Below are 27,338 nucleotides of genomic sequence, written 5' to 3'. Positions count from 1 at the left end.
GTCAGCAATCGAAACGCTGCCTTGTGGACAAACATAAAAACTACATATTTGGGGAAAGTCTAGATATCCACAAACAATCTGTTCACAAAATCGTGAAGCACCGCGCCGCGTATCCAATGTAATTACGGTACCTTTTTTTGTCCCGTATCATTAGCCATAGCTATTGTTAACCAGGGAACCATAATTTATAGATTGAGCTGTTTGGTGACCGTCCTATTGGAAAGGTTTTCACGTATACAGTGCATTTTAAGTTGTATAGTGAACATGAATGAGGGCGGATGGACTATATAAAATAATTACCAATTTTGAAATATAATTTTTCTTTCTTTTATTTGTTCTTTCAACCTTTTGTATTGCCGCTTTGTTATAGAAAGTATGGTACGGGTACAAAATATTCTTATAATTATGTTTCGCCATATGATATTGCAAGGGCACATTAAAATTAATTGACTAAGGCAACGCTAACGATTATAAAAATATTCTACACTTCTTTATATAGAAAATAGCATAATTTCATTTATTTATTTGTTGGTTGTTCGACATACATTCGAGATTTTCTAAAGAGTCAATGAAGTTCTATAGTCCCAGAGCTCTCTGGCTCACGAGCCATAAGTATTACAGCTTTATGTGCCACAAGTCAGTTGTCCAAGACCTATGGCTCACAAGCTAGAAGTCCCACAGCTGGCTCACAGACCAGAAGTCCAAGAGCTGGCTCACAAACCAGAAGTCCAAGAGCTGGCTCACAAACCAGAAGTCCAAGAGCTGGCTCTCACAAACCAGAAGTCCAAGAGCTGGCTCACAAGCCAGAATTCCCAGAACCCTATGGGTCACAAAACAGAAGTCCAATAGCTTTATTGCGCACAAGTCAGAAGTCCAAAAGTAACAAACAACCTCAATATTATGTAGATAGTTAAACAATGTTATCACTGTATAATTTATTATAAATTCAGGATTCAAAAAGATAGGAAACATAATTATGCACTGTTGCTGTATTATGCATCTTGTTTATAATACTGCAGAAGCTAGAATCTGCTTTTAGAGTACTGTTAAGTTACAACATAATACAATAGATAGATCAATCAACATCTGCCCGGAGAATGATTTATAAAATTATTATGTAAATGTATAAAGTTAATATAAATAAACGTGTAGGCCTACCCATTCCTTACTGTTGGTAGGCCTACAGATGGATTCACTTGTACAGGTCATGCGTTGAAAGTACAAATGATTTACTATTAGTGTCGTTACTTCTTTGTAGGCCTACTTGGTGTAGCCTACGTGAGAATACTGAACGGCATGTGGTGAACCCGGACAATGATCTATCGAATTACTGTTTAATATCATACCGGTAATTATTATAATGACAATTATCAGATAGAATGAAGGAAAAGTAATTAAATTAATAAATAATAATGTTGTTTACAACATTGCACTTTTAATCCTTCTACCTATAAACTTATTTTGATGTTGTTCATTTAAATGATACTTTTGTTTACCATCTGTCTATGCAAATCAACTAATTATTACAATAATAGTCACTGACAATCATGCTAATTTCTTATTTTTTTAGACCAAGCAAAACGAAAATGATTGTTTTCACAGCAAATTATCAGAGCTGTTATAAATAACTGTATATTAAAAGGCCTAATTTTATTATTTCTATCAACGCCATTGGTACCCATATGTTATACAGTTTTCCCTCCTATGAAGTAAATGGGTTTATTATCATAGCTAGCCTAACTTTCACAATGCTAATTACTGCATAAAGCCAGATGTTTCTTTGATAATCATATCATATTATTTTATACAACGTTGAGTTGAGGGTTTAACTTATAATTTATTAAACTCAATACAATTGTGTGCCAATTTGTAGCACAAGTAGGCTACAGGTTTAATAAATGAAGTATTTGGGCCGGAGTTTCCGACATTTGTAACAGACAATAACGCGTGTTTTTGTATAACCATAAACGTAAAACGCGCGTTATTGTATGAAATGGAAGAAACAACAATTCATGTGCAAGTTCAGGGTCATTGTCTGTCAGAGTATATAACCATAAATGTAAAACGCGCGTTACTGTATGTTACAGGTGGGGGAGATGATAAATATATGTTTTACGTTATGGATATCTATGAAATATTTTATACACAAGTGACTGTTATTAGCACATCACTTCAATTATTTAATTACAACAAACTCAAAGAAATGTTCTCATGATTCCGTTTTTGTCTCGTAATTCCTAAATTAGGCTATAGATGTGTCTACGTCATCTTTCTTTCACGTATCCGTAATGCGATCTACGTCATAGAACTCACGAATCATACATTTTCATGTTGTTCTTCTTTTGAATTGTTCATCTATATGAATCTGTTGATTTCTTTAAAAAAAACAAACAAAAAAATAATTTAATCAGGCGCATAGTAATTAGCAAAATGCAGAAAGCGACATAGAGTGCGCATTTAATTAATTGTACGCACGGGCAGTGAGATGCGCTTTTATCGCTCGTTCCGATCATTGGCACAGTTGAGTGACGTCTATAGCAAAAATATCGTCCATTAATCCCTAAACTTAACCATGATTGTATTTAGTCTGAAATATGTAATACCACGGAAGAGTGATGTTACATATTACTCTTCCCAATAAGATGCCGAAGAGGTCTTACCTTGTGTTTTCTATGTTTTCTCCGTGAACGTTCGGGCGATTCTGAACTTATATTCCTTCGCATTTCTTCAAGTTCTTGAACTTTTTTCTCGTACTCCTCCCTCTTGTTGTATTCTCCCGGAGACAACGAAACTTTCTTCTTTCTTGGACGCTCCCGTCTCTCGGGACTAACCGACTTGTTCCTTCCAGACACTGTATACACTGTTGATACATTTTGATGATCTGGGGTGACGGAGCCTTTTTTAGAATCAACACTGAGGGATAGTCTAGGGCTCGGCGTGATAGAACCATTTAATTGTCTTGCTTTTTCTAAATCATATAACCCACGTTTAGATCCGCCATTTATATATGAATCGTTTTTACTGACTCTCATGTCAGGATTGTACGGCATGACAGGGTAGCCTGGATGATAGCCGTTAGGTGATAAATACCCATCGTATATGTCTCTTCTAGCTACATAATAATTTCCTTGATAAGGACCTTCTCTAGGCTCAGCGTGAACAACGTGTTCAACAATCTTTGATCCTCGATGACGATGTTTTCTGTGTCTTTTCTTCTTTTTCTTTGGAGGTTCCGGTGTTGTTTCTGGAGGAGGAAGTGCCCCTGTTGGCTTTTCATTTTCGACAATTGATGCTTCCACATCTTTTGATGGAGCCACTGTGAGAATATAAGTAAAATATTTGTTTAAAAGTAAAATATTTTATATAAATATATATAAGGATATATTTATGTACATAGACCATTAACGACCAAATAAATTGGAATTTTTCTCCTAAAGCTGAAGAAATTCCCTTTAAGTTTAAGGCTTCTTTTGTTCCACAACCTAACCTTTTATCTACACCCTCTAAGAAGAACATGATACATATAAGTAGGTCTATCACCACCCTAGTCTAGTACCTAACCTACTAAATATAGCAGTTTCCCATAATTATGATGGTTTAGGAAAACAGGAAATAGTTTATATTGATTTCAACAATAATGGTAATAAATATAATCAATTTAATATAGCAGAACCACCATTAAGAGAATACCTTCAGAAGTGTCTCTATAATGGGGATGTCCCACCTGAATAGGAGTGTTCCAAAGGAGAAATCCTGCTGTATTTTCAGCAGTAAACGTACCTTTGTTAAGTTTCTTCTGTTTTCTATAACAATAGGCTGCAATGATACCAATCACAATCGCCGCAAATATAACGATCCCGATTAGGCAAAGCACGGCTAACACATACTTGTACAAGTCAGATTCTTCCTCTAAACACAAAGAAATGTAACTTTAAAACATACAGTTTACAGTGGACATCATCATTATGTGTACGTACATTTTGTCTGTATGATACACAGTCAATTACTTAATTAAATCAAATAAAAACGAAGAAAAAACCTATTGTAATTATGAGCCATTATTGTTCAATTCTAGTTTCAATTAAAATTTTTACTGATCTGGAAGAAACAAATTGGCGAGTTTTATTATATTTTTTTTACAAGTTGAAGTACCAATGGCATAATTCATTTACTTAAAACCTTCGATTCGTAGGAAATATCAACACCGTATCTGGTAAGTATGGGGCCCGGGCTGATAGGTGGGTCTTCAGAATAAGATGGGACTTCTTGTAAAGTTATTTTATAAATCTTACCAATTACTTGTATAGATGACGTCAGAGATGACGTATCTAATCTGTTTCTAGCTTCACATCGAATTAAAGCGCCATCCATACTCTTCTCGGCTGACACTATACTAAGGACAGTCTTTTCATTATCCGTTGTATCAATCGTAAATCTATTAAATAACATAATACAAGATTATTACTTAAGACATTTTAGGCCTATAATACATCATAAGTTATTCTCTAATCGAATCTTTAAAACAATATATACTGTAATAATACACTGCAGTGAAAAACGAACACTTAAAAGTACCGTGATACAAGTACACGATTGTTTTATATTGCTATTATATTTATTGTATTGTTTTTCTTCATCTTCTCTCTCTGAGTTGTTTTAATATATAGACTTGAATTAAATAATAGAAAAGGCTAGGTTAAATTAATCTAAAATTATGAAATTGAGGTTTATACACAATGAGAATCGTCTTATATTGTCACGATTTAATATTTGGCGTAATTAGTTTTGTCATCATTTGGAATAACGAATGTCGAAATGATATGTTATTGTTTAGAGTATATTGTATCTTCTCTCTTTAAAATGATCAGTGGAGTTTGTTCATTAATGACAAATGGTGTCCGGTGGTTTATTGTACCAATTGTATGAACATACTAATTAGATCTGGTAAAAATGTAATATAATTCAATAGTAATGCTGTGTGGGTGGAAGGAGCAATTAATTCATACAAAACCTGATATTCTACACAATTACTTACCTAGAGTCGGATGAATTAATGAGAGCACCATTCATATACCACTTATATCCGAGAACGACTGGATCACCTACGGCTATACATTCGATTGATCCAGCCTGGTTTTCTATGATTTCTTGACGTGCAGGCTCGATTGCTATTTCAATCGTAGGAATTACTGTAAATAATTAGAAGGAAACATACTAGAATAATCCAAGTGCCCAGAGAAACTGTGCAAAATATTTGGCAAAATGCAGGGCAGGGCAGGGAGATCGATTCTCATGAAAATAGACACGTTCTGTTGGTAGGTCTATATAGCTATTAACTGTTTCAGAGGGCGTGCTATTCAATATTTTGGCACATGATAAAGATACAGACAACTCGAGATTTTAAAAATCTTTTGTAACGTCACAGTTGATCGATTCTCATGAAAATAGACATGTTCTGTTGGTAGGTCTATATAGCTATTAACTGTTTCATACTAATTAAATTGAATAAAGGCTATGTCAAATACTTTTTCTAAATCAAATAATACCATAGCCACGGACGTGTATTACTACAGTAGAAATTCTATTAAGGGGACTCCTTCGAGACCCAATAAAGTGTCCAGGGCCCTTAATAGAAGTATTATCTTGGGTATGGGTGTCCCAAATGAGTAGTTCTACTGTATTACATTATTTATTTTATTTAACTTACATTCAAATCTCAGGGCTCCGATGTCGCATATTTTCGTTGCAGTATACGTCGGGTGAGTAGAACGACAGCTGTATTCAGCTCCGATTAGATCCGCAACCAGCTGTAGCTCAAGAGTATTTCTGGCGTAAGGTTCCGAGACGTATTCCCCATCAATGAAACTTTGGCCAACCTGCCAACTAAGCTTTGCTGCTGGATCTCCACCTTCCGACTCGCAAAGAAGCGTGACGTTCTGATTTTCGAACAAGTTAGTATTGGGGAATATGCTGCATATTGGAAAGTTATCAGCCGGTGCAACAGCATCTGAAACAAAGTAAGATAAAATAGGGGCAATTATAAACTGTTCAATATATCGTACGATTTTTAAAGTTTTGAAAACCGAACGTGGTTAATGCGCATGCGTACTCATATTCTAATTTGAAAGCTAAACGTTAAAATCTATGATGTTGTAAACTATAAAACCAGTTTTCTACTAAACCAATTCGCGCAAATCGTTTTACTATAATTTACAGTATTCATATTTCCATCTAATATTTGTGACAATGTGCAACCAACAAAAGCTCGCCTGGTTGAAAACAGACTTGACTGATGAGCCCTTCTTACCTAGAACAACAAGTGAAGCAGGCGATGACGAAGCTGCTCCAGAAATACCGTCAGAGTTGATGACACAGTGGTACGTTCCAGATTCACTCTTAGTCACTTCTGATATAACCAAGTTATATTCTCCATCTGAATAATTACCTACTATACTGTGTCTAAATAGTGGTAAAAGATAGTCTTTGTTGTAATTGCCATACAATATAATTTTCTAAAACTAAGAGTACAGTAACATTAGTGCATAAAGGTCATATTTTTAGTTTGTTTTGTCAATATTTTCAATGTGATGTATGTAATTTTAACTTTCTGGATTTATAACCAAGATACTTCTTTATCTTTCAATTCCATCATTATGTCAGAATTTATATCAAACTTCCTCACAACGTTATGTCAATCTTACCTATCTAAATCAATTGATTCATCGTCACTGATAGACTGCCCATTGTAAAGCCATGATAATGTTCCAACTTTGTCCGCTACTTCACATCTGAACGTAACATCGGATCCTTCGGTTGTCGTAACATCACTTGGAATTACTAAAAATCTCTGTCCGGACGCTATAAACGACATGAATAGAGTTGTTATTGGACAGCTTTTAGATACAGTTTGATGAAAATTTTACTAGGCCTACTGAGCGTCAATGCAAGCAAATTGACTGAGCTATTACTGGAGCAGTTAGAACAATTGCGTCAGAGCAATTATGTTGCAGTATATATTGTGTATGTGATGTGTTTATGTTGTATAAATTCTTCATGAGAGAACGAAAAAGTAGCAGGCGTTATAATAATAACAATAATAGTTATAAAAATAGTAGGAAAGGTTAGAAACCAACTAATAATGTATCTCTACTATTGCGATACATGTTACCATTGTTTTCTCTGTTGCAATTCAAACAGCCTTATTGTCCAGAGTATTGTTATGGTACATTTAATGTGTTTAAAGTCAATCCCAAATTGTATTTGCTGGACATTATTCTCCAACTTTACGAATATTCTATGCAACAACAAATAAATCTAAGTTCCTTACTTGCTATGGTCAGCATCGCGACTGAAGAAGTGATAGCAGACGATCCACCGCCAGCAGTGACACTACACTGGTACGAGCCAGCATCGCTCTCCTCAGAGCTCACTATCTGCAGATTATAGTCTCCATTTGCCTGGGAACCAATAATTGAGTACCTTGTCTCTCCCGATGTAATAGTGGTGTCACTTGAAAATGGCACAGACTCCTTCAACCATTGTACGCTGCCTTCTTTGTTTTCAACGTTGCAGAAAAGGACGGCCGTACTGCCTTGGAACACGTTGGTGTTTGTTGGTTCAATAGTGAATCTCTGTTCGTCTGGACATTAAAAATGAACATTTAATCAAAACTTACGCATAAGACTAGTTTCAGAAAACTCTTTTAGGTAAATGGTGGGTTTTCTTTATTTTCTTAATCTTAATGTTGATATTGCAGTATTGTAATGCGAATATAACCGTTTATTCATGTCTTATTCTATCGTAGACGGTAGATTCTGTATAATATTTATTTATTTTCTTAATCTTAATGTTGATATTGCAGTATTGTAATGCGAATATAACCGTTTAATCATGTCTTATTCTATCGTATCGTATCGTGTTCAACATGGTACTGGTACTTAAAAGCTTTGCTTCTCTCAGATGTCTATTACTTTTGCATTTGGTATCTCTCGCTCAAATAAAAACAGATACATCATCAATAGTTTACGGTATTTATAAAAATGCCTTAGTAATATTGTATATCAGATATCAGTGCTTACTCGTTGAAAAGACTGAGTTCCAATGTTGTGATAATATTAATCATTAGCCTAACACACTTTCTTGTATAACAGATTAAAATACTTTTAATTTACTAGGCCTGCTAACGCGCAGGACAATTTATTTGAAAAGTCCACTCGAAAATATTATTCCGCAAAATCTGGACAGTATTAGGCTAACTTACTTTGAACAGTGAGCACTGCAACGTTTGATTCCAGCATAGGATCACTTCCCGATGCAGTCACAATACATTGATAGTCACCAGAATCTTCCTCCGCGGTGTTGGAGATCACCAGATTGTATTCTCCAGAAGACTGATCACCTCCTAAACTATACTGCGATCCACCGAAGACGTTGTTGTCTGCGCTGATTGGAGTCGCCACATCTTTAGTCCATGTTAGGACGCCTAGTTTGTCTGATACAGTGCAGAGTAATGTTGCTGTCTGGCCTACAGTAACTTGAGTATCAGTAGGTTCAACGGTAAATTGCTGCTGACCGTTGCCTAAAAATAGTATCGATATGTAAAAATTGTAATCAAACAATTCACTATTTAAACACACTTTAAGCAGAATATTTTGTGAAATTGTTAACGTGTAGGCCTAAAGGAAACACGTAATGTCTCTATATCAATTACTATATTCATTACTATTATCATTATTAGATATATCTATAACTATACCACTAACCTGAAATTACTTGGTTCATCAAAATAACAATTACAAAGAACATCCTCAATTCGAGCATTGTTAACAATTTCTGTAAATTAAATTAAATTTAGTTTAATGTATCAGTGTTTGTAATAAGAACCTGAACAAATGAATAAATGCAACAATCATGGCCCTAAGATAATGTCATTATTTCTGATGAATAGTTATGTACAGTTACAATGATTGTAAACAAATATTTAGGGAAATAACACTGGATCAAGTACGTTGGAATCAAAGCATTTATTGTCTAGGATTCACCATGCCTTAGAAAAATGCCTTTCTTGATGTCAACATCTCTTGAGACAGCTTGTCAACTAATTTTAGTCTTGATAGGCCTACTCTGCAAGTATATCGACCACAACACAATCATGAACATTATGGTTTGAGAGACTACAGTATTCAGTTGCTACTGAAGTGGCTAAAACGAGCCAAAGCACGCGTCGTGGCCTGTAACCTTCAATTTACATTATCCTTAGTAATCCTACAATACAGTAGTTATGTTAGTGCTACTGAAGAGGATATCAATATTAAGTCCAGTTATTAACAAGTTGGCCTTTTAGGCTACCCTATGCATTCCACACAACATTCAATCAACTTGTGATAATAGGCCTAGTTCTGATATCACTAAAGTTGATGTAATACCGTACCATTCACTGAAGACGATATAAAAGTAATAAAGTCATGTTGCCCAACCATCAAATGCATTCCACACAAAGCATTAATAATATCATAGTGAAAATAATGTCGTTGTTTATGGTAAAACATGCAAATATACACATTTCTAGGCATTATTATATGTACGTAATTATCGTAGCATTAATACAATTTCCACAATGATAAACCTATAAAAAGTAAATTATGCAATATACCTCATAAATATCAATTTCTGTTTAACGCAAATTATTCTTAATACTATTTATGTTAGGCCTATTACGTAGGTCTAATTTGTAATATCACTTACCGTAGTATTAAAGCTAAATTATATTTAGTACCGTAATCGATAATCGGACGGACAAAATAAATAATTTCGAAGATACGGTATCAGTACCATTATTATGTTTTACTAGATAGAAAATATTTACCTCTGTCGTGCTAATTACAATTAAATTTAGGTAACAGATTTCAGGATTTCAAGTTCTGTGCAAGATAGTAGGTCTAGCTCATTTAAACCATTTTGATAAAATTTTCTTTATTATTTTAAAGTAAGTTTTTGTTTATTGTGTTGTCATGGTTATCTAATAAGCATTTAATAATGTCGTTGTTGATGGTACAAAGATATTGTATTACATTACAATAATTGCAATACGTATCAATTCATCCAATTATTATAATTCATGAATACTGGAAACATTCAAACAAGAAACCTGATACTATCAATCAAACAATACTAAACCAAAATAAACCAAACCTACAGTATAATGACATAAGTCACACGTTAGATTTAATGAAAAGTTAGTCAGAATGGGTTGAAGATGATCAAATATTAGTTGGGTCTAATAATGATAGCCGGATTAAAAACGACTCAGAAATTTGATGGGTTTTTTTCGGTTTCTTTCGAAATTTTTTAATAGTTGGGCCCGACAAAAATTCTCTTTCATTTATGTTCATAATTTGATCTACAATAGTCCTTTATGGTTATGTTGCTTATTCTTCATTTCTTTTGTTTGTTGCCGTCTCACAAGTGTTAGCTACAAACAAGTATTCCAGATATAATTTAATAAAATATTAATCAAACTTTCAGTGGCGATAATATAGATGTTTAGATACATAGTTTATAATAATTGTCCTAAATATGTTATTACCGGAATTAAACGTGAAGTACCGTAACAGGTTGAATGATAATGAAATGGTACTAACCTTTTTGAAAATTGATATCACACGTTGAATGACAATAACGTAATAAGTATCCGTCTTTTTATAACACAGTCCGTAAATAATATCTTGTTATACTCCTAATTAACTTGAAGGTTTTGTTGATGAACCATTTAAATTAGCGGTGTATAACATACGTCCTTGATGATATTGCCAACATGCTGCGTGTAGTATCTGAAGTTAGAAAGTGTGAGATACCATGAGACACTCTACACCCAAAAAAAACAAGGGGTAAATAACTTCCCTAGTAACAGTCGGTAAGACCTGACAACAAATTCTACAAATCGCCTTCCGACATACATACTAACAAAATGCTCAGTAACAAGGTTCTTGATTTGTCAGCAACCATTGTTTACTTGGTGATGTTTAAATATCGACCAATTGGGTAGCTTTTAACAAACGATATTTGATCTCTTAAAGGATCACAACTCACAATTGAAGCGATCAATTGGTTTGCCTAGTCTTTGTGTTCAGCTCTTTGTCATTTTAATCTGGTTTCTTAAGATGTAATGTAAACTTGGTTGATTGTTGTTATTGTTTATTATTACTCAGCGGCGACTGGAGTGGTTTGAACACGTAGATACGAGTACTTCGATGTATTATGACAATGTTGAATCGAAAAAATGGAACGAGCCTTTTTTCAGTTAAGTCAATACAGTACTCATAAAATGAGATTAACCTTTGTTAATAAGTACTGTCATGAAGTCCGATATAAAAAGAAATGAAATAGTTATATTGTTCGAACATCAACATTGTGTTTACTCAATGGTTTCCATGTCGTTGAGAAAACTCAATTTGCTAATAAAGTCAAAACAAATTCCTGTATTCTGGAATTGGTTACCCAATCTGAGACAGCAATAAAATTAGTGAATTTTTACTTTTTTTCTTGGCCAAAATTTAGAAAATATAAGAATGATTGAAAAATGTGCTTGATACTGCATTTTATTACCTAAAATTATGCTTCCAGTCCTTTTATACACTGCTGCTGGACCCTGATCTCTCTGGACCTCTGAAGCTCATTCATTCACACATCCCCTGATGTCATAGCTCCGCCTCCTCATTACATTTATATCCGATAATTCACCGTCTATATGTTTCTCTGTATGGCTTTATTTTACTCATTTCAGTCTTGTATTATGAATACTTGTTTCTGAATACATTGAGTAGATGTAGTCTCTCAGATGACTGATGCATATTTTAAATTGAATTTATTCCGTTAAGATTGGAATTAAGATGAAATTGAAAAACTAAAGATTGGCCACTAGGCGATGACTAAAAAAATTCTGCTTGAAGATCAACTAAAATCTCTTTCTCTAGAATAGAACATTCATGGTCTAATGTTTGCGCATTTTTCGCGTGCCGAGAAGTTGCTAGAAATATGAATACGCATGCGCACTGAACCAACGCTTACAATTTCGCGCAAAGAAATTCGCTTAGAGAAAACAAAAATGCAAAAGAGGTAGAGTATAGAAAAACAGGTTGGCAACTCAAAATAAAGTTAAAAACAAGGACCTAAATAAGTGAAAATCCCGATTAACATGTAAAGGCCTAATTGCTTGAGTAGCATATAATACCGGATATGCCTATTAAGTAGCAATATGCCTAGTCTAAAATTAGCAACCAGAATGAATGACCACAATTAGCAGGACACGTGACAGACAAATTCTATGTATCCAATTAACAAGTTATTGTTCTCTATTCTTTTCAAAAAAACAGTAAGAGCACCACTGACAATAAATATAAAACACAACAATAATAATAGGTAAACATCATTCAAAATATTCACATTGAGTGTAATTTCACTATTCTCTGAGGATGCGACAGTTAAAAATAAATAACGCGAAAGTCTAAAGAAAACACCATGTTTTAAAAGGTGGAGGACAAAAATAATTTTCCTCCATGGTTTAACGAAGGACATGAATAAAATAACATGTTTACGAAGGACATTTTAACTTTAAGGATCTTTGCCATGTAATTCCGAAATATATTTTATAGTTTTATTTGCAATTATTACATTCTATTATGATTGTTGAGTTTATTGAAAGTCGTAAACTCATATTATTATTGTTGGACCTTTGTACAATTATTTTATTAGATCTACAGTTTGAATACTGATGAGCGCGTATTTTGTAATGGTTTGTTACTAACGTAAGGTTTATGTTAATATTTTATTTTCAAATATAAAATTATAGACTAATAAATAATATAATACAAACAATAGTTTGTTTGTAACAGAAGATCGAGATGAAAAATAAGTCAACCTAGTCTTTGTGTTTTATTCAAGTGTATTATCTATGAATTAATATGTATCGTATACAATTGTCATCAAAATATAAATTATAGAATAAATAATATAAAAGAAACAACATTTGATGGTTGCGATAAAAAAAAAGATGCTGACGAAATGAAATTGTAGCATTTAGTTGACCTTCTGTATGTATATGTCGACATTTAATAATGCATTATTTTAAAACTTATTGATATAGGCCCATTCGCCTCTTGTTAGACCAATACTTGTCCAAGAAATTGTTTTCCTTAACTCCAATCCCATTTCCTTGCATGTTTTTCTTTTAAAATTTTTGATCACGGGTTTTGATCACGGGTTTTGATCACTGTAAACTTTATACCGTATTGAAATGTTGCCGCGGTACGATGTTGCTACATTGCCAGTGATGTTCTCTTTTTCTTACATTATAGGTTTTCTCACAAATTAAGCGAACATTCACACTGTGACGGGTATATCCATTACATGCGATGGCGTCATAAATCCTTTCCATCAAAATACGATTACGTTTGAACAAAATGTATCAAAATGTCCATCACGGTCCATCACGTTCCATAATGCAGATGCAGTAAGTAAATATTATATTGATTTTTGTTTTAGAATATATAGTACTTAATAATTTACTCTGTTTTCTAAACAAGAGATTTCATTTTATAATTTCCCAGTAGGCCTACTTTCATTACAAATTGTTTAGGTCCACGTAAACTACACTTTTCTACATGCTTAGTGGAATACAAAATAAAGCCAAGATATGTATAATTGAATGTAATTTATTCATATCCATACATCAGTTTGAATGCACAGTACAAAATATTCAAAAGAACTATTGTCATAATTATTGTTTATACTGTAATTGGTTTCCTTGCTCGGTCTTCAATTGTTGTCCATGTTGAATAATGGGCCTGAAAATGACATTAACATAATTTTCTTTAACACTTAACTGGTGAAATACATATTTTATTTTATTTCGGTATAAATAGATCTTATTAAATTATTAAAAATAAATAGTTTTACCTCAAACGCTGAAGGAAGGGCAACGCCCTGGAACCTGTGAATATGATCCTATAAAGAGAATAAAAAAAAAATAATGATACCATAAGACTTCATAACAAATTTTATCCCATTGGTTAAACAAATTATGAACAATGATAAAGTTTTTCTTTATCTTACCTTCTGTGGATCTTGGTTCTCATTCAACAAATGAGTCTAGAAGATAAATAAAAATATCATTACATAAGAAATCTTGACATTTCAATAATTAAGCTAGCTTCCCTGGTAATCAGCTATTTTATAGAAGATATGATACAAATACCACCATGTTGGTGCATACTATGTTGCTTCATTGAGATTGAATCCAACCCTAGCCATCAGCACAAGGTTGGTGGGAATGAGTACAAAGTCCACTCAACTGACCATTCAATACAGTTACATCCAAGTAGGGTAAAAAATCTGACCAATGAGAAAGGGTGGAAGCAAAGAGGAGAGTGTCCCTGTTATATGCCTACTTGCAGAAATTCTATATTTATATTTTACCATTTAACATTAGAACTGAGTATTAGTTTATGATTTAATGTAGATTTGATGGGAGTCGTAACCATACCTTAGTAAATGAAAACCTGTGAATTGCCATAGACTGCGTATTTGGAACCATGGGGCCATCACAAAGGTCAATAAACTTTCCTAATCTGTATAATGTTACGTTATCTGTGTTCCTTTTTTCAACTGCTGAAGTTTTATACCTAAATGAAAATTGAACAAATATAACATGAGTTGTATGAATAGACTAGTGTTTTGATAATAGAAAATAAACAGAAGGTCTACCATGTGTCGTTTCAATTCATGAAAGCCTTCAGTAAACCAAGAAAAGAAATTATTGTAAATTAAGGAATACTCTTTTAATCTATGGAAGTTGGGTACCTTCCTATATTGTATACGACCATGTATAGTCCCAGAGTGCCTGGATACTTCTTTTCTCTCCGAATTTAGCCTAACTTAGATGGTGGGATTATATCTGAACATAGGCTGATATTCAGTTATATATAATAATTATAAAAAAAATGAAATGATGTTCATAAAATAACCCTCTTGTTTTCAGAGCATTGTGATAGGAAATAGAAGGTACTTTAAAACATACTCATTTCCTTCAAATAGTGTAATAGCAAATTCACTGGGAACCTCAAGTCGTTCAAATGGTACCCTGCTTTCAATCAGCCTGTAGGCTTGACGATTTAACATTAAAAGTTCATCATATGTAGGCCTCCAATGAAACGGAAGAGAAACATCATACGCAAAACAGCCTGTGGACACTAGAATGAAATAATGATATATTAAAATGCTGCTATTAGTTAACTCTTCGCAAACTAGAATCTCTTCTAAAAGCTCTTCTAAATTACTGCAGTAATGCCACAAAAGTCTTTCTATGGCCATCCTAGTGTCTCATTACTGCATTGATCCAAAAATATAAATATTTCTAGTCATCTCAGACTCATTAATGCAGTAATCCAATATATTGTCTACTAGTAGTCCCAGTCACATCATTATTGTCAGGCAAGAACCCATTACTGCAGTAATGCCTTAGATTCTTCCTAAGAACAATCTATATACCTGATAGGTCTGGTTTATGCACAGCTTTGATGTCAATTGTGTCTTTAAATGCAGTGTGCAATATAGCACCCATTAAATGGCCACATCCTTTCCAAAATGCCTATAAATGAAGAAAACATTTCTAAAATTACACTTAAAGGGAGATTGATATTCATTTGAAAGATAGATTACCTTTAAAAGGAAAATGAACTTGAATTAAATTTTAAATTGAGAATAATTTTAAATGGGGATTCAATTTCAATGGAGATTCATTTTAAAGGGGATTCAATTTGAAGGGAAATACATTTTACCTTGTTGATTTCCTCAACATCATCATCTTTAAAGGTAAGAAACTTTACATCACAATCTTCTAGCAATGGTCGGTGCATGTGCCATGGCTCGCCATTTACAAGAGCTAAGCCAGTTGCAGATAGGTATGTTGCATTCAAGTCTGAAATACCAAAAGTGGAGTAAATAAGTTAATGTTAGATAGGATGTGTTGCTTGGTTTTTTAGAGGGTTTGTTGTGCGTTTACTGTTTCATCAAAATGAAAACTGTAATAAAAGAAAATAATTTATAGTATTAATAGTAATAATTTTCACATTAATTAATCTCTTAATTCAGTTTGAAATAAATATCTTACGCATTGCACAATGATATGGTGTTGAGAGTTTCTTGTTCATTACAAATGTACATCTATCATTTGACCCAACGTGTTGGACTTTAATCTTCTCGATGCGTTTCACTTTCTGTAGTTGACGGTTTGCTTCTTCATTATATAGCTTGTTTTGCCTGCTGACATGTTCTGGAGTTGTTTGTTTGGCAGCATTTGTTGAACATCCTTTTCATATGTATTAAATAAGTATCAACATAAAATCATTAAATTGGACAAGTAAATATTTTTTAATAATTTCACCTTCCTTGGCTCTTGGAAAGAAGATAATATTAAGTATGCATACTACTTTAGGTACTGGTTGCTTGCCTAGCCCTAATATAATAATAGGTGGCATGGATACGAGTTGGGTTTGGGTACGAGTTGGGTTTGGGTACGAGCTGGGTTTGGGTACGAGCTGGGTTTGGGTACGAGCTGACCAGCACCCGGAGTGATACCACCCACTGCCCTCCATATCATGCATGGACTCACCCAGCCGCCACACTATTCTAGCCTTAGCTTATCTCATGCTCTGGAAACGAATTGAAAACTCACCCCGACAAGACATATAACATGCACGGCTAAGAAGCACAGATTTGTTCATGTTATTATTTTATATTGTAATTAAAATGTAAGCAAGTTTTACCAAAGATTCTTAGATTCTTTGGTTTTACACACAATATAACATTTCTCTATGAACTTTGACTTGGTCATGGTCTGTCAACTTGGGGGCGCTATATTCCTTGGTAACTAGATAAATAAAAGAGATCGCGAAACTATTATTAGGCCTAGCAACTACCGATTGTAGAAATTATTGTGCGTGTTTATGGTAGAATTTTATAGACATTAGATATTTATAATAATACAAAATGGTAAGTAGATGTTTTATACATAACATTAATTCTATATATAAGCTTTTTAACTCGTATATTGTGCTGAATTAGACGATTGCAGCCAGCCAGGCCCTCTCTGCTCTGTCCGCTGCGCTCTCTCTCCCGGCCTAGCTAGGAGGCTAGTCTCAGCTGCAGTCTCTCAGTCAGACATGTGATGTGCGAGTTGTTATGGACTTCGCGGATAGCCGGCCAGAAAGAGGATAGCCTAGTATATAAAACCTACTGATAGGTAATTACGTTGATCTTGAATAATACCAATTTGATTGATATTATTGTATTCATCCCGTTTATAAAAGTGCACCACCAGATATATTCACCTGCTAGGTATACTACTAGTAGGCCTACTAAGCACTAGGCCTAGGCTAGGCCCTAGTAGCCTATCTGACTGAGAACTTCTTCCCGCTTATGGGTTGGGGAAAATCCAATTTTTATATATAAAAAATGTTCCGTTTATGCTGCTTGTAATAGCTATAATACTTGTATTGTAACCACGGCAAATTCTTTGGCTAAACTGCCCCGATTTCTGGTCCCCGACCCCCAAATTAAAAGTAAAACTAAAGTAGGTAATTGGGAAGAATCTGAGGAACTCTTCTACAATGAACACCGAGGACGAAAAACTATGTAAAATCAGCTTTTGCCGCTGGGGTACCCCCACCAGCCGAAGTAGGTCGGGTCCGTCGCCGCACCCAGCAAGTGCATGGTCAGCACATGGTGACGCTGGGGACAGAAACATTCCCCCAAGATCCGCTTCAGGAGCCAGTCAGTGATGTACTGGTTGTGGTCCAGACCCACCTCTCCCAGTGCCCGAACCCTCAGGTTCTCTTCATTATTAAGGGAAAAACACTTCAGGGTCCCTTGCCGGAGCAAGACTATTCCGGGGTCAGGTCCCGGCCATTCTTCCAGGTGAGATCCAGGACCTCACTGGCATCCAACCCCGCAACCTTCCCCAGGGCTTCGGCGGCAAAGCCGATGAGGTAGGGGGAGCCTACCCGGTGGCCCGCCGAATGAAAGTGAGGGGCATCCGTCTCCAGTAGGACCCGGCACTCCGACTGGTACATGAGGTATCTACATGCCTCCTGCACAGCTAGGCACGCTCGCCCAACCCCCAAATTAAAACTAAAGTAGGTCATTGGGAAGATTTTCAGGAACTTTTCTACAATGAACAAGGTCCGGATGAAAGTGTGCGTCAAAAGCGCACGGCGAAGGTAGGGCTGCCAGCACAAGGCCAGGACCCCGAGAGCCCTATGTCGGCGCACGCCGCTTCCACCCCTCCTGTCAGATCCCGGGACGGCCGGCATCTGGGAAGGCCCTGGGACCTTCCCCTCCGCCCGCTCAGCAATGGCCGTAAAAGTCTCCGCCCCACGACTTTGGCCATGATGGCCAGTGCTCGGAAGTGTATGAGGACAGCGGGGTGATTGCTAACCCGTGTTTACAGGTCCTTCTCCTTGAAACCCCGTTCAATTTAAGCATTTTCCCCTGGGTTTTATGGGAAAAATGGGTCGGTCGGTCGATGGTGCTGGTCCTTCGTCCATGATCACCACTCGACTCGTAGCACCCCGGTCCTCCATTGGCGCCTCCCTCGTGCCCGGGTCACTGGAGGGCGAAGCATCTGCTTGGCCCATCTTCCCTTCTGATTTAGAATCACTCATGGTTCTGAATTGATAGAAAAATATAACCATTATTAATTATTGAATAATAGGCACCGCCGAGACTGGAACTGGCTCTCGGCAAGCGGCACATTTGTAACGGTCAATATTGAGCGCATCTAGCTGCGAAATATTGACACACACCAGATGCTAATTTTGCTGCGAGAACTCCATGCCAAGGCTCTGAGTCTTCATCATGACAGCACGCCCAAGGGCAAAAGTAAAGTGTTGTGTCCTCCATGGAAAGGACCGGCGGTTATCGTGGGGGTCCTGACTCTATCACTGTTTCGAGTACAGTTTCGAAACAAGGTCATGGTGCTGAATCACGATAAACTGAAGTCTTGCAGGGACACGTTGCTACCCAAGTGGCTTCAGACCTTCCAGTTTCCCAACTGCGTCAGCGAGTGGGGACCGACAGACACCACGGGCGGCGAGCTGTATTGTTTTTGCCAGCGGCCCTGTAAGCTGTGATCAGGTTGGTCAAAGACTGACTTTGATATCTGAAGACGTCCTTTTGCAAAACTGCAAATTGATGGTTGTCTTGGTGTACCATTCTTACTTTTGAAACAGGACCGAAGGTAACCAATCAGTTTTATTGATGGTAACTCATTGATGGTAACTAATTTCGTTATTATTTATTCTTTTTGTTTTTCATTTTGCATTTCAATTTTTATTTTTTTGGAAACACTTGAATCTTTTTCTGAGGATTTCACTAATTTGTTTATTGCTGCAACATCTTTTTGGTAAACTTGTTCCAGTGTTTCAATCTGCTGGCTATCTGAGAACTTCTTCCCGCTTGGTGCAAATCCAATTTAATATATATGTTCCGTTTATACTGCTTGTAATAGCTATAATACTTGTAACCACGGCAAATTCTGTGGCTAAACTGCCCCGATTTCTGGTCTGCCCCAACCGTCTGCGCGGTTTTATTGATGGTAACTCAGGTGAAGAACATTTCGTTATTATTTCTTCTTTTTGTTTTTCATTTTGCATTTCAATTTTTATTTTTTTGGAAACACTTGAATCTTTTTCTGAGGATTTCACTAATTTGTTTATTGCTGCAACATCTTTTTGGTAAACTTGTTCCAGTGTTTCAATCTGCTGGCTATCTGAGAACTTCTTCCCGCTTGGGGCAAATCCAATTTAATACATATGTTCCGTTTATACTGCTTGTAATAGCTATAATACTTGTAACCACGGCAAATTCTGTGGCTAAACTGCCCCGATTTCTGGTCTGCCCCAACCGTCTGCGCATGGCGCCCAGACGTTCATACGTCACAGGTACTAGATCCAGGCGCCTGCAGACGGTTGGTAGGTTTGTGACATTCATTCATTGGCCACCCCCTTACGGTCGATACTACAATATCATATTTAAACACCAAATTCAGCCTAGCCTAGGTATTATTATTAATTAGATATTACACAATTTGTTTTCATTCATTCATTATTTTTTATAAAAACAATAATATATCATTCTTTATTCCAGTCTCGTAGTATGATAAGTTCCATAGGCTCCTCATCCAGTGCCGGATCAAGACGAGCCAAAACTCGACAGTATTACACCGTCAGCAAAACATCCAATGTTGACGAATCATTATTCGCAGCGAAACCGCAGCAAGCTCAAAGACAACGTAGTGCACCTGAACTCACATCTGATATTTTCTCAAATGGTTCGTCCAACAGAAGAACCAGACATTCAAATAAGAAATCAAAGGAGGAGGTCCAGGTTATTACCAAAGATCTCATTAGAAAACTTATGTAAGTTTAAACACAAATTATTCCAAACCACAGAAACATATTCAGGCAGATCTAAGATTGTTTAAACTTAAATTTTGTTTCTACTGTTATAATTTGTTTCAGAGTACCAAAGGAAGATCCCTCAGGAAAATCGGTAATTCTTCCCCAAAATGAATTTTTTCGAATTCTTGGTAAATCGCATGTAATGACTGAAGAAGAAAGATATGCTGAATACAATGCACGTAAAAGAGAAAAGCAGGACGTTCTGGTAAAGATACCCATTTTTGTTTGTGTGTGAACACATTTTTTTTTTCAGGTCAATCATTTTTTTTATCATCCAGTTTTTGAATAAGTGAATAACTATTATCTGACACTCAAATGGCATATTCAACAAAAACATTTACAGTAAACAAATTCATTTTTAAGGGGGACAATATATCTTTAATGGAAATAAAATCTCATTTCTGTAAACCAACAGTTTCCATTGAAAACCAAAACAAAAACTAACATTGTACATTATATGAATCCAAAATGCAGTATACCTCCTTGCCTGTCCATAAAAGTCTTGTATGAGGCTTAGCTAGTGACCATGTTTTGGCTGTTGAGTCGATGTGTTCACTGTATATTTACATTATGTTGTCAGGAGGCCAGTGCAGCTGTTAAGAATGAACTGCGAACATTAGACAAAAACAAAAAGAAGAATGAAAAACTCAACGAGCTGGAGGAAGAAGCACAAAAGCAGGCTGAGTATTTGCTGGAGAAAGCGAGGGAACAACGAGAAGAACAAGAAGACGACATAAAAAGATTAAATGAGGTTGGTGTTCTCCAAAAGATTTATTGAATAACTCAGTTAGGCTCTGTAATATGATATGTTGGTGTAGTAAAAACTATTGCTTAACAATGAGAGTGTAGTTAACAGTAAGTAATTAGGCAAAAGTTATGGGGCAATGAAACAATTTTGTAAGAAAGACAGAAAACAGGAAATAACGAAACAATTAGAAAATTTACCGTACTTCATTATCATGTTAAAATATAATCAATAGATGAATAAATGAAACAACTATTTATTGACCTCATGGCTAAGGATGTTATTAGAACTGTCGTCATCTGAGTATGATGATGACGACTGAGTGATAGGTTGATATAATAATAGTATTCTTTAGAGAATTTATTTGAGCTTTAAATTAGAATTTTTCTCTCATTTTTGGAGCCAAAACCAATAAATATTTATTAGATTGTCGTTTATATTATCGGTTAATTAGACTTTCCAAAATATAATCTAAGAATTCTCATCATTAAGCATTATATTTCAATAGTTGATACTAAATGCCAAGTGCCATGCCATTCGAGATGCCCAGTTATTGGAGAAAGATCAAATTAAAACAGAAATGGCTGAAGAAGAAAGAAGACTGGATGACATGATGGAAATGGAGAGACAGGATGCGCTGCTGCTGCAAGAGGAAATTGAAAACCAGAGGAAAATGGAAAAATATGAGTGAGTTGTTTGAAACAAAAGCTACTGTTTAATACTAGCGCGTCATTCAACGATAGTTACTTGTTTATTAAATATACAATGAAAGTGGAAATTGAATTAGTTTGAAATAAACTCTACAGTGCTGTTTTAATGTGACATGGGTTGTTTATTTTTATTGCTAAGCAAAGGTTGATTGATACTGTACATTTACACTAATGCAATAACAAATGAAATCATGATTTATTTTATCAGAGGTGCAGCTAAAGTGTTGAAGCAAATTGCTAGCAGGGAAGAAGAGAGATTACTGGACCAAGAGAAAAAGGATCAAGAAGCTCAACAGATGTTGCGATATCTTGAAAAACTTCAGATGGAAGATATTGATGTAAGCAACGGAAATGCTAGAGGCTTCAATGAGTGTTATCCTTCATTAATATGTTGTCACACAAAGGGCTGTAATTAGATCGACTGGGTTAACCAATGTCCACCACCTGTAACCTCATTGGCCCAGATGCGATTTTTGTTTTCGTACATAAGTTGGTGACCCCTTATATGAAAGATAGCCGAACTACTTCCTAAATATAACTAAACCTAACCCTCTAAATAATCTCTCTCACTATAAAGTAAAAAGAAGATGCTCATGGGATTCGAACCTCATACATCGACATGTAAAGTCCATAGTCTAATCCATTCATCTACACAGACGGCTCGGCAGAAAGCGTTTGCATTAGAGAATTGTAGTTAGCCCAATTCTTACTTCACACCTTATGGATATGATTAATGAATATTCATGTTTATTTTGTGAAGTTTCATGAGGGGTCCCCAACTTATGTACGAAAAGAAATATCGCGGCCCAGATCCAGTTACTATAAGAATAAAAATAATAATACATTTAATACTGTAACAAATTAAATCAAATTATTGTCGAATACGTCTTCTGTTGTACACAAACACAACATTGTAATGTTAAGAAAGTCTGTGTATTTAAATCTTTATAAATACTTCTAGGGATTGGAACGTAAACGAACAATCCAATTGGAGGCCCAACGAGAGATACACCGAGCTAATGAAGAACAAGAAGTTATGAAATCGCGTAAAGTAGAACAGGAACAGATGGCAGACCTCAAAGTAATCGAGTACCAAAAACAGAAAGCAGAGAGAGAGGCTAAATTTGAGGCAGAGCAAGAACTCAAGCGAATCGAGAAAGAAAAGGAAATCGCAAGACTAAGAGCAATGCAGGTACAATTCCAATCTTTTGTAGAGTGTTTTAAGTTCTTCAGATATTGTGTAATGTTGTTGTGTTTCTGTTAACAATACTTTGACGGGTTTTTTTTATCGGTTTTTGGTTAAAGAAATGAAAAAATACAGTAAGGCAACTGATCCATCACTCGTTGCTTCACTAATTCAACATAATCTGTTGTCTCATCCATTACAAGTTACTCCTCAGACAACATTAATTCCACAATTGATTAAATTAAATGATAGTAGATTTATTCTCTATCTTTAAGCAACACTCATTTTTTATCTTTCTTTATACATAACAGGAACGTGCGAAGGATTACCAGGCAGAAAAAGATACTTTAAGAGCTAAACGTAACCAGGAACAACGAGAAAGAGAGTGGCGCAAGAAGGAACGAGAAACGGCTATCAAAAAGGCAGAAAACGAACAAATGCTAAAGGTAGCTCGTGAGATTCAAGTTCGTAATAAAGATCATTTCTTAGCAGTTCAGGCACAGCGAGAAAGAGCTGAATTTGAAAGAGTTCTCAAGTTAGTGTTTCAACATAACTTTTAATATAAGAATTTATTCCTTATTGTTTAAAGTATATTCCTGTTTATTAAGATAAAACAGAGTTTGTACAAGTTTTAGAAAGTTAGGGAAACATTTTTCAAATGTAGAATGTTAATTTTCTGAAGAAACATTTAAAATTTTGTAAAATTTACATTTTTGGTTTTTAATTATAGAAATTGTTTTCCCTGAAAGTGTAATGAACCTGTAGTGTGACTTTATCTTGTATACATTTTGTAATGTATTCCAGAGATGATCAAACTTTGCCACGATGTAGAGAAATTATATAACTGTTTTATTTACCTATGAACTCAATTCATGAGCTTAATTTACATTAATTTGTTAGTACTTACTACATTTAAATGTTTCTTTTTGACCCATGACATAATACGCGTGTCATTTGCTTGGTTCTTCTGATTTCATTGGTGAAAACATAGTATGTAATTTAGTACCTTTATATTTCATTGTTAAGTGCCCAGCATTCCGCTATGGAGAAGGAGAAGAAAGCCGAAGTACAGGCGCATGGCAGACAGCGTGTATACGCTGAAGATGTCCGTTTGCAAATTCAAGAGAAAGAGGCTCTGAAGATATCGGAAAGAAACGCATTCTTTAAAGAGGGAATTAAAATAAACGAGGAAGCACAACAGCGACGGGCTAAGCTTGATGCCATTAAACAGAAGAAACTAAGTGAATTAAGGTTAGTACTATTAGAAATAACATTATTGTTATAAATAAATAAGGAATGTACATTCTATGATAAAGGAATGAATAGGAGTTTTCTTTTGTGCAAAGGTCCGGTTTCATTCCTTCTTTTTCATACTATTCTGATTTTTTCTTTCCCCGAAACAGAGCGGTTGGTGTACCAGCGAAATACTGCAACGAGGTAGCTAGGAGGATAGAAGTACCTCCCCCAACGTTGTAAAGAAAACCTATTGTGACCTCTACAAAGGTGGGATGTTAAACATGCTAAATATAATTGTACAGCTAGAGTCTTAATAAAATAGCATTTAAAGAAAGATAAACTATTGTATCAGAGATATACAGATGTCTCACTTGTTTATTGATAGACATACAGGTGTCTCACTAGTTTCGATCAGAATAGACATACAGGTGTCTTAAAAGTAAAAATCAGAATAGATATACAGGTGTCTTACCAGTTTTAATCAGAAGATATACAGATGTCTGTTACTAAATAACTTAAAATGAACATAGTAACACTACCAGGTTTGATATTTTTAGATTTTTCATTATCTACCAAAGATTTACTTAAAAATCAAAGCTCAAAGTATGCCCAACACATGAAACTTCCTCATACGATATTGATACCATGAATCAGTTCCGCCTGCTTCCATGCACGCATTGAAATCATACATCGCAGCCAATGGCTGAAATGCATACAGAGATTTCTTTAAAAATATTAACTTACGTAATTAATACATTCAATTACCTAAAAATATTCATTTTATAAGAAAAGTTGCTGTATAGAGACAAAACAAAATCATTTCATTGTCACTTAGTTTTTCTTCAGTGATGCTTTACATCATCTTTTTTTTATGTTTGTATCTCTAATATTATATCAGCCTGAGCCCTTCTTCCAATTAAAATCATATTCATAGATAGGTCTTTAAAATATCCCAAAGAAAAACAAATTATACACTTCCAATCCCACAAATAGGTGTTGTTTGTCTCTTCTGTCAACACTCTGTTTTATGACTTTAACTGGATAGTAGACTGCTCACTGTATTTAATTCTTCCAACTAAATAAACCTCTATTCTTGACTTGTAAATATTGAATCATCAAGGGCGCAATTTAGTCTAGCTCTTTATAAATAGATCATCAGATGTACAATACACTTGGTTATTTGAAATTATACCTGAAACGGCATTGGAGTTTAGTTTGTGTTTTTATCCAATCCATGGAGTTTTTCTAAATAGCCAACAAAACTGATTATACTGTGCATATTAAATCTCAAAATAGTAGTAAAATAAAACAATTACAGTGGCAGTTGACTAATAGTACTGTACATAATGTTACATATTAATATTATAATAATAATCATTTTTCATGGTTTTACGATTGTTTACGTGAGTTACTGTAAGTAGTTGTTTGGTATCCAATAAAACATATATTACATTTTACTTGGTTAGTGGTAATTTGATAAATTGGGGTTTGTGGGGAAGGCGTGTCACTTTCATGTATTTCATTTGGATGAATACATATTATAAAGCAATATAAGTGCATATATAGCAATAATATTGCATAATAACAGGTTTTTAAAAGGTGCGTTTTTTGGCCATTTTTGGATAAAATCCCTGTACTTATAGTACAGGGATTTTTTCGGAAAATGGCCAAATTTCAACCTTTTTTTTTTTTACATAAATAGTTACTATACGTCTATAAGATGATTATAAAGCAATATAAGTGCATATATAGCAATAATATTGCATAATAACAGGTTTTTAAAAAGTATGTTTTTTGGCCATTTTTGGAAAAAATCCCTGTACTATTAGTACAGGGATTTTTTCGGGAAATGTCCAAATTTCGACCTTTTTATTTTTTGACATAAATAGTTACTATACGTCTATAAGATGATTATAAAGCAATATATGTGCATATATAGCAATAATATTGCATAATAACAGGTTTTTAAAAAGTGCGTTTTTTGGCCATTTTTGGATAAAATCCCTGTACTATAGTACAGGGATTTTTTCGGAAAATGGCCAAATTTCGACCTTTTTATTTTTTGACATAAATAGTTACTATACGTCTATAAGATGATTATAAAGCAATATATGTGCATATATAGCAATAATATTGCATAATAACAGGTTTTTAAAAAGTGCGTTTTTTGGCCATTTTTGGATAAAATCCCTGTACTTATAGTACAGGGATTTTTTCGGAAAATGGCAAAATTTCGACCTTTTTATTTTTTTACATAAACAGTTACTATACGTCTATAAGATGATTATAAAGCAATATATGTGCATATATAGCAATAGTATTGCATAATAACAGGATTTTAAAAAGTACGTTTTTTGGCCATTTTTGGATAAAATCCCTGTACTATAGTACAGGGATTTTTTCGGGAAATGTCCAAATTTCGACCTTTTTATTTTTTGACATAAATAGTTACTATACGTCTATAAGATGATTATAAAGCAATATATGTGCATATATAGCAATAATATTGCATAATAACAGGTTTTTAAAAAGTGCGTTTTTTGCCATTTTTGGATAAAATCCCTGTACTATAGTACAGGGATTTTTTCGGAAAATGGCAAAATTTCGACCTTTTTATTTTTTGACATAAATAGTTACTATACGTCTATAACATGATTGTAAAGCAATATAAGTGCATATATAGCAATAATATTGCATAATAACAGGTTTTTAAAAAGTGTGTTTTTTGGCCATTTTTGGAAAAAATCCCTGTACTATAGTACAGGGATTTTTTCGGAAAATGGCCAAATTTCGACCTTTTTATTTTTTGAGATAAATAGTTACTATACGTCTATAAGATGAGTATAAAGCAATATATGTGCATATATAGCAATAATATTGCATAATAACAGGATTTTAAAAAGTGCGTTTTTTGGCCATTTTTGGATAAAATCCATGTACTATAGTAC

The 27,338-nt window shown here is 34.7% G+C and overlaps 3 protein-coding genes across 4 annotated transcripts; 1 reads left to right on the top strand and 2 right to left on the bottom strand.

Annotated features, from left to right (window-relative positions):
- Window positions 1–898: 898 nt before the first annotated feature.
- On the bottom strand, window positions 899–10,990 carry LOC144849695 (hemicentin-2-like). The gene is made up of 12 exons (XM_078706705.1): window positions 10,641–10,990; window positions 8,763–8,832; window positions 8,261–8,578; window positions 7,328–7,639; window positions 6,702–6,858; window positions 6,308–6,459; window positions 5,708–6,007; window positions 5,036–5,189; window positions 4,293–4,435; window positions 3,781–3,909; window positions 2,661–3,316; window positions 899–2,375 (listed from the first exon to the last, which is right to left on the bottom strand). Exons 2-12 carry the CDS (start codon window positions 8,818–8,820, stop codon window positions 2,352–2,354), a joined length of 2,403 nt encoding a protein of 800 aa, XP_078562831.1. The 5' UTR covers window positions 8,821–8,832; window positions 10,641–10,990; the 3' UTR covers window positions 899–2,351.
- Window positions 10,991–13,693: 2,703 nt separating this feature from the next.
- Window positions 13,694–16,881, bottom strand: LOC144850237 (large ribosomal subunit protein mL39-like). Its single transcript, XM_078707476.1, has 9 exons — window positions 16,730–16,881; window positions 16,166–16,363; window positions 15,834–15,973; window positions 15,544–15,643; window positions 15,074–15,245; window positions 14,540–14,678; window positions 14,110–14,145; window positions 13,954–14,001; window positions 13,694–13,841 (listed from the first exon to the last, which is right to left on the bottom strand). The coding sequence occupies exons 1-9, from the start codon at window positions 16,776–16,778 to the stop codon at window positions 13,782–13,784; spliced, it is 942 nt and encodes a 313-aa protein (XP_078563602.1). The 5' UTR covers window positions 16,779–16,881; the 3' UTR covers window positions 13,694–13,781.
- Window positions 16,882–16,927: 46 nt separating this feature from the next.
- On the top strand, window positions 16,928–25,847 carry LOC144850236 (cilia- and flagella-associated protein 45-like). 2 transcript variants are annotated; one of them, XM_078707474.1, is made up of 10 exons: window positions 16,928–17,046; window positions 20,200–20,471; window positions 20,574–20,718; window positions 21,094–21,264; window positions 21,767–21,945; window positions 22,177–22,306; window positions 22,930–23,160; window positions 23,466–23,689; window positions 24,181–24,405; window positions 24,558–25,847. In XM_078707474.1, the coding sequence occupies exons 1-10, from the start codon at window positions 17,044–17,046 to the stop codon at window positions 24,628–24,630; spliced, it is 1,653 nt and encodes a 550-aa protein (XP_078563600.1). In that variant the 5' UTR covers window positions 16,928–17,043; the 3' UTR covers window positions 24,631–25,847. The 2 variants fall into 2 exon arrangements, with proteins under 2 accessions (XP_078563600.1, XP_078563601.1); XM_078707475.1 differs by lacking the exon at window positions 16,928–17,046 and adding an exon at window positions 17,279–17,296.
- Window positions 25,848–27,338: the final 1,491 nt, after the last annotated feature.

The sequence above is a fragment of the Antedon bifida genome, chromosome 8 (genome assembly GCF_963402885.1).
Source record: "Antedon bifida chromosome 8, ecAntBifi1.1, whole genome shotgun sequence".
Taxonomy (NCBI): Eukaryota; Metazoa; Echinodermata; class Crinoidea; order Comatulida; family Antedonidae; genus Antedon; species Antedon bifida.
Note: the sequence above shows the minus strand (reverse complement) of the source record. Positions and strands in the feature narration are given on the sequence as shown.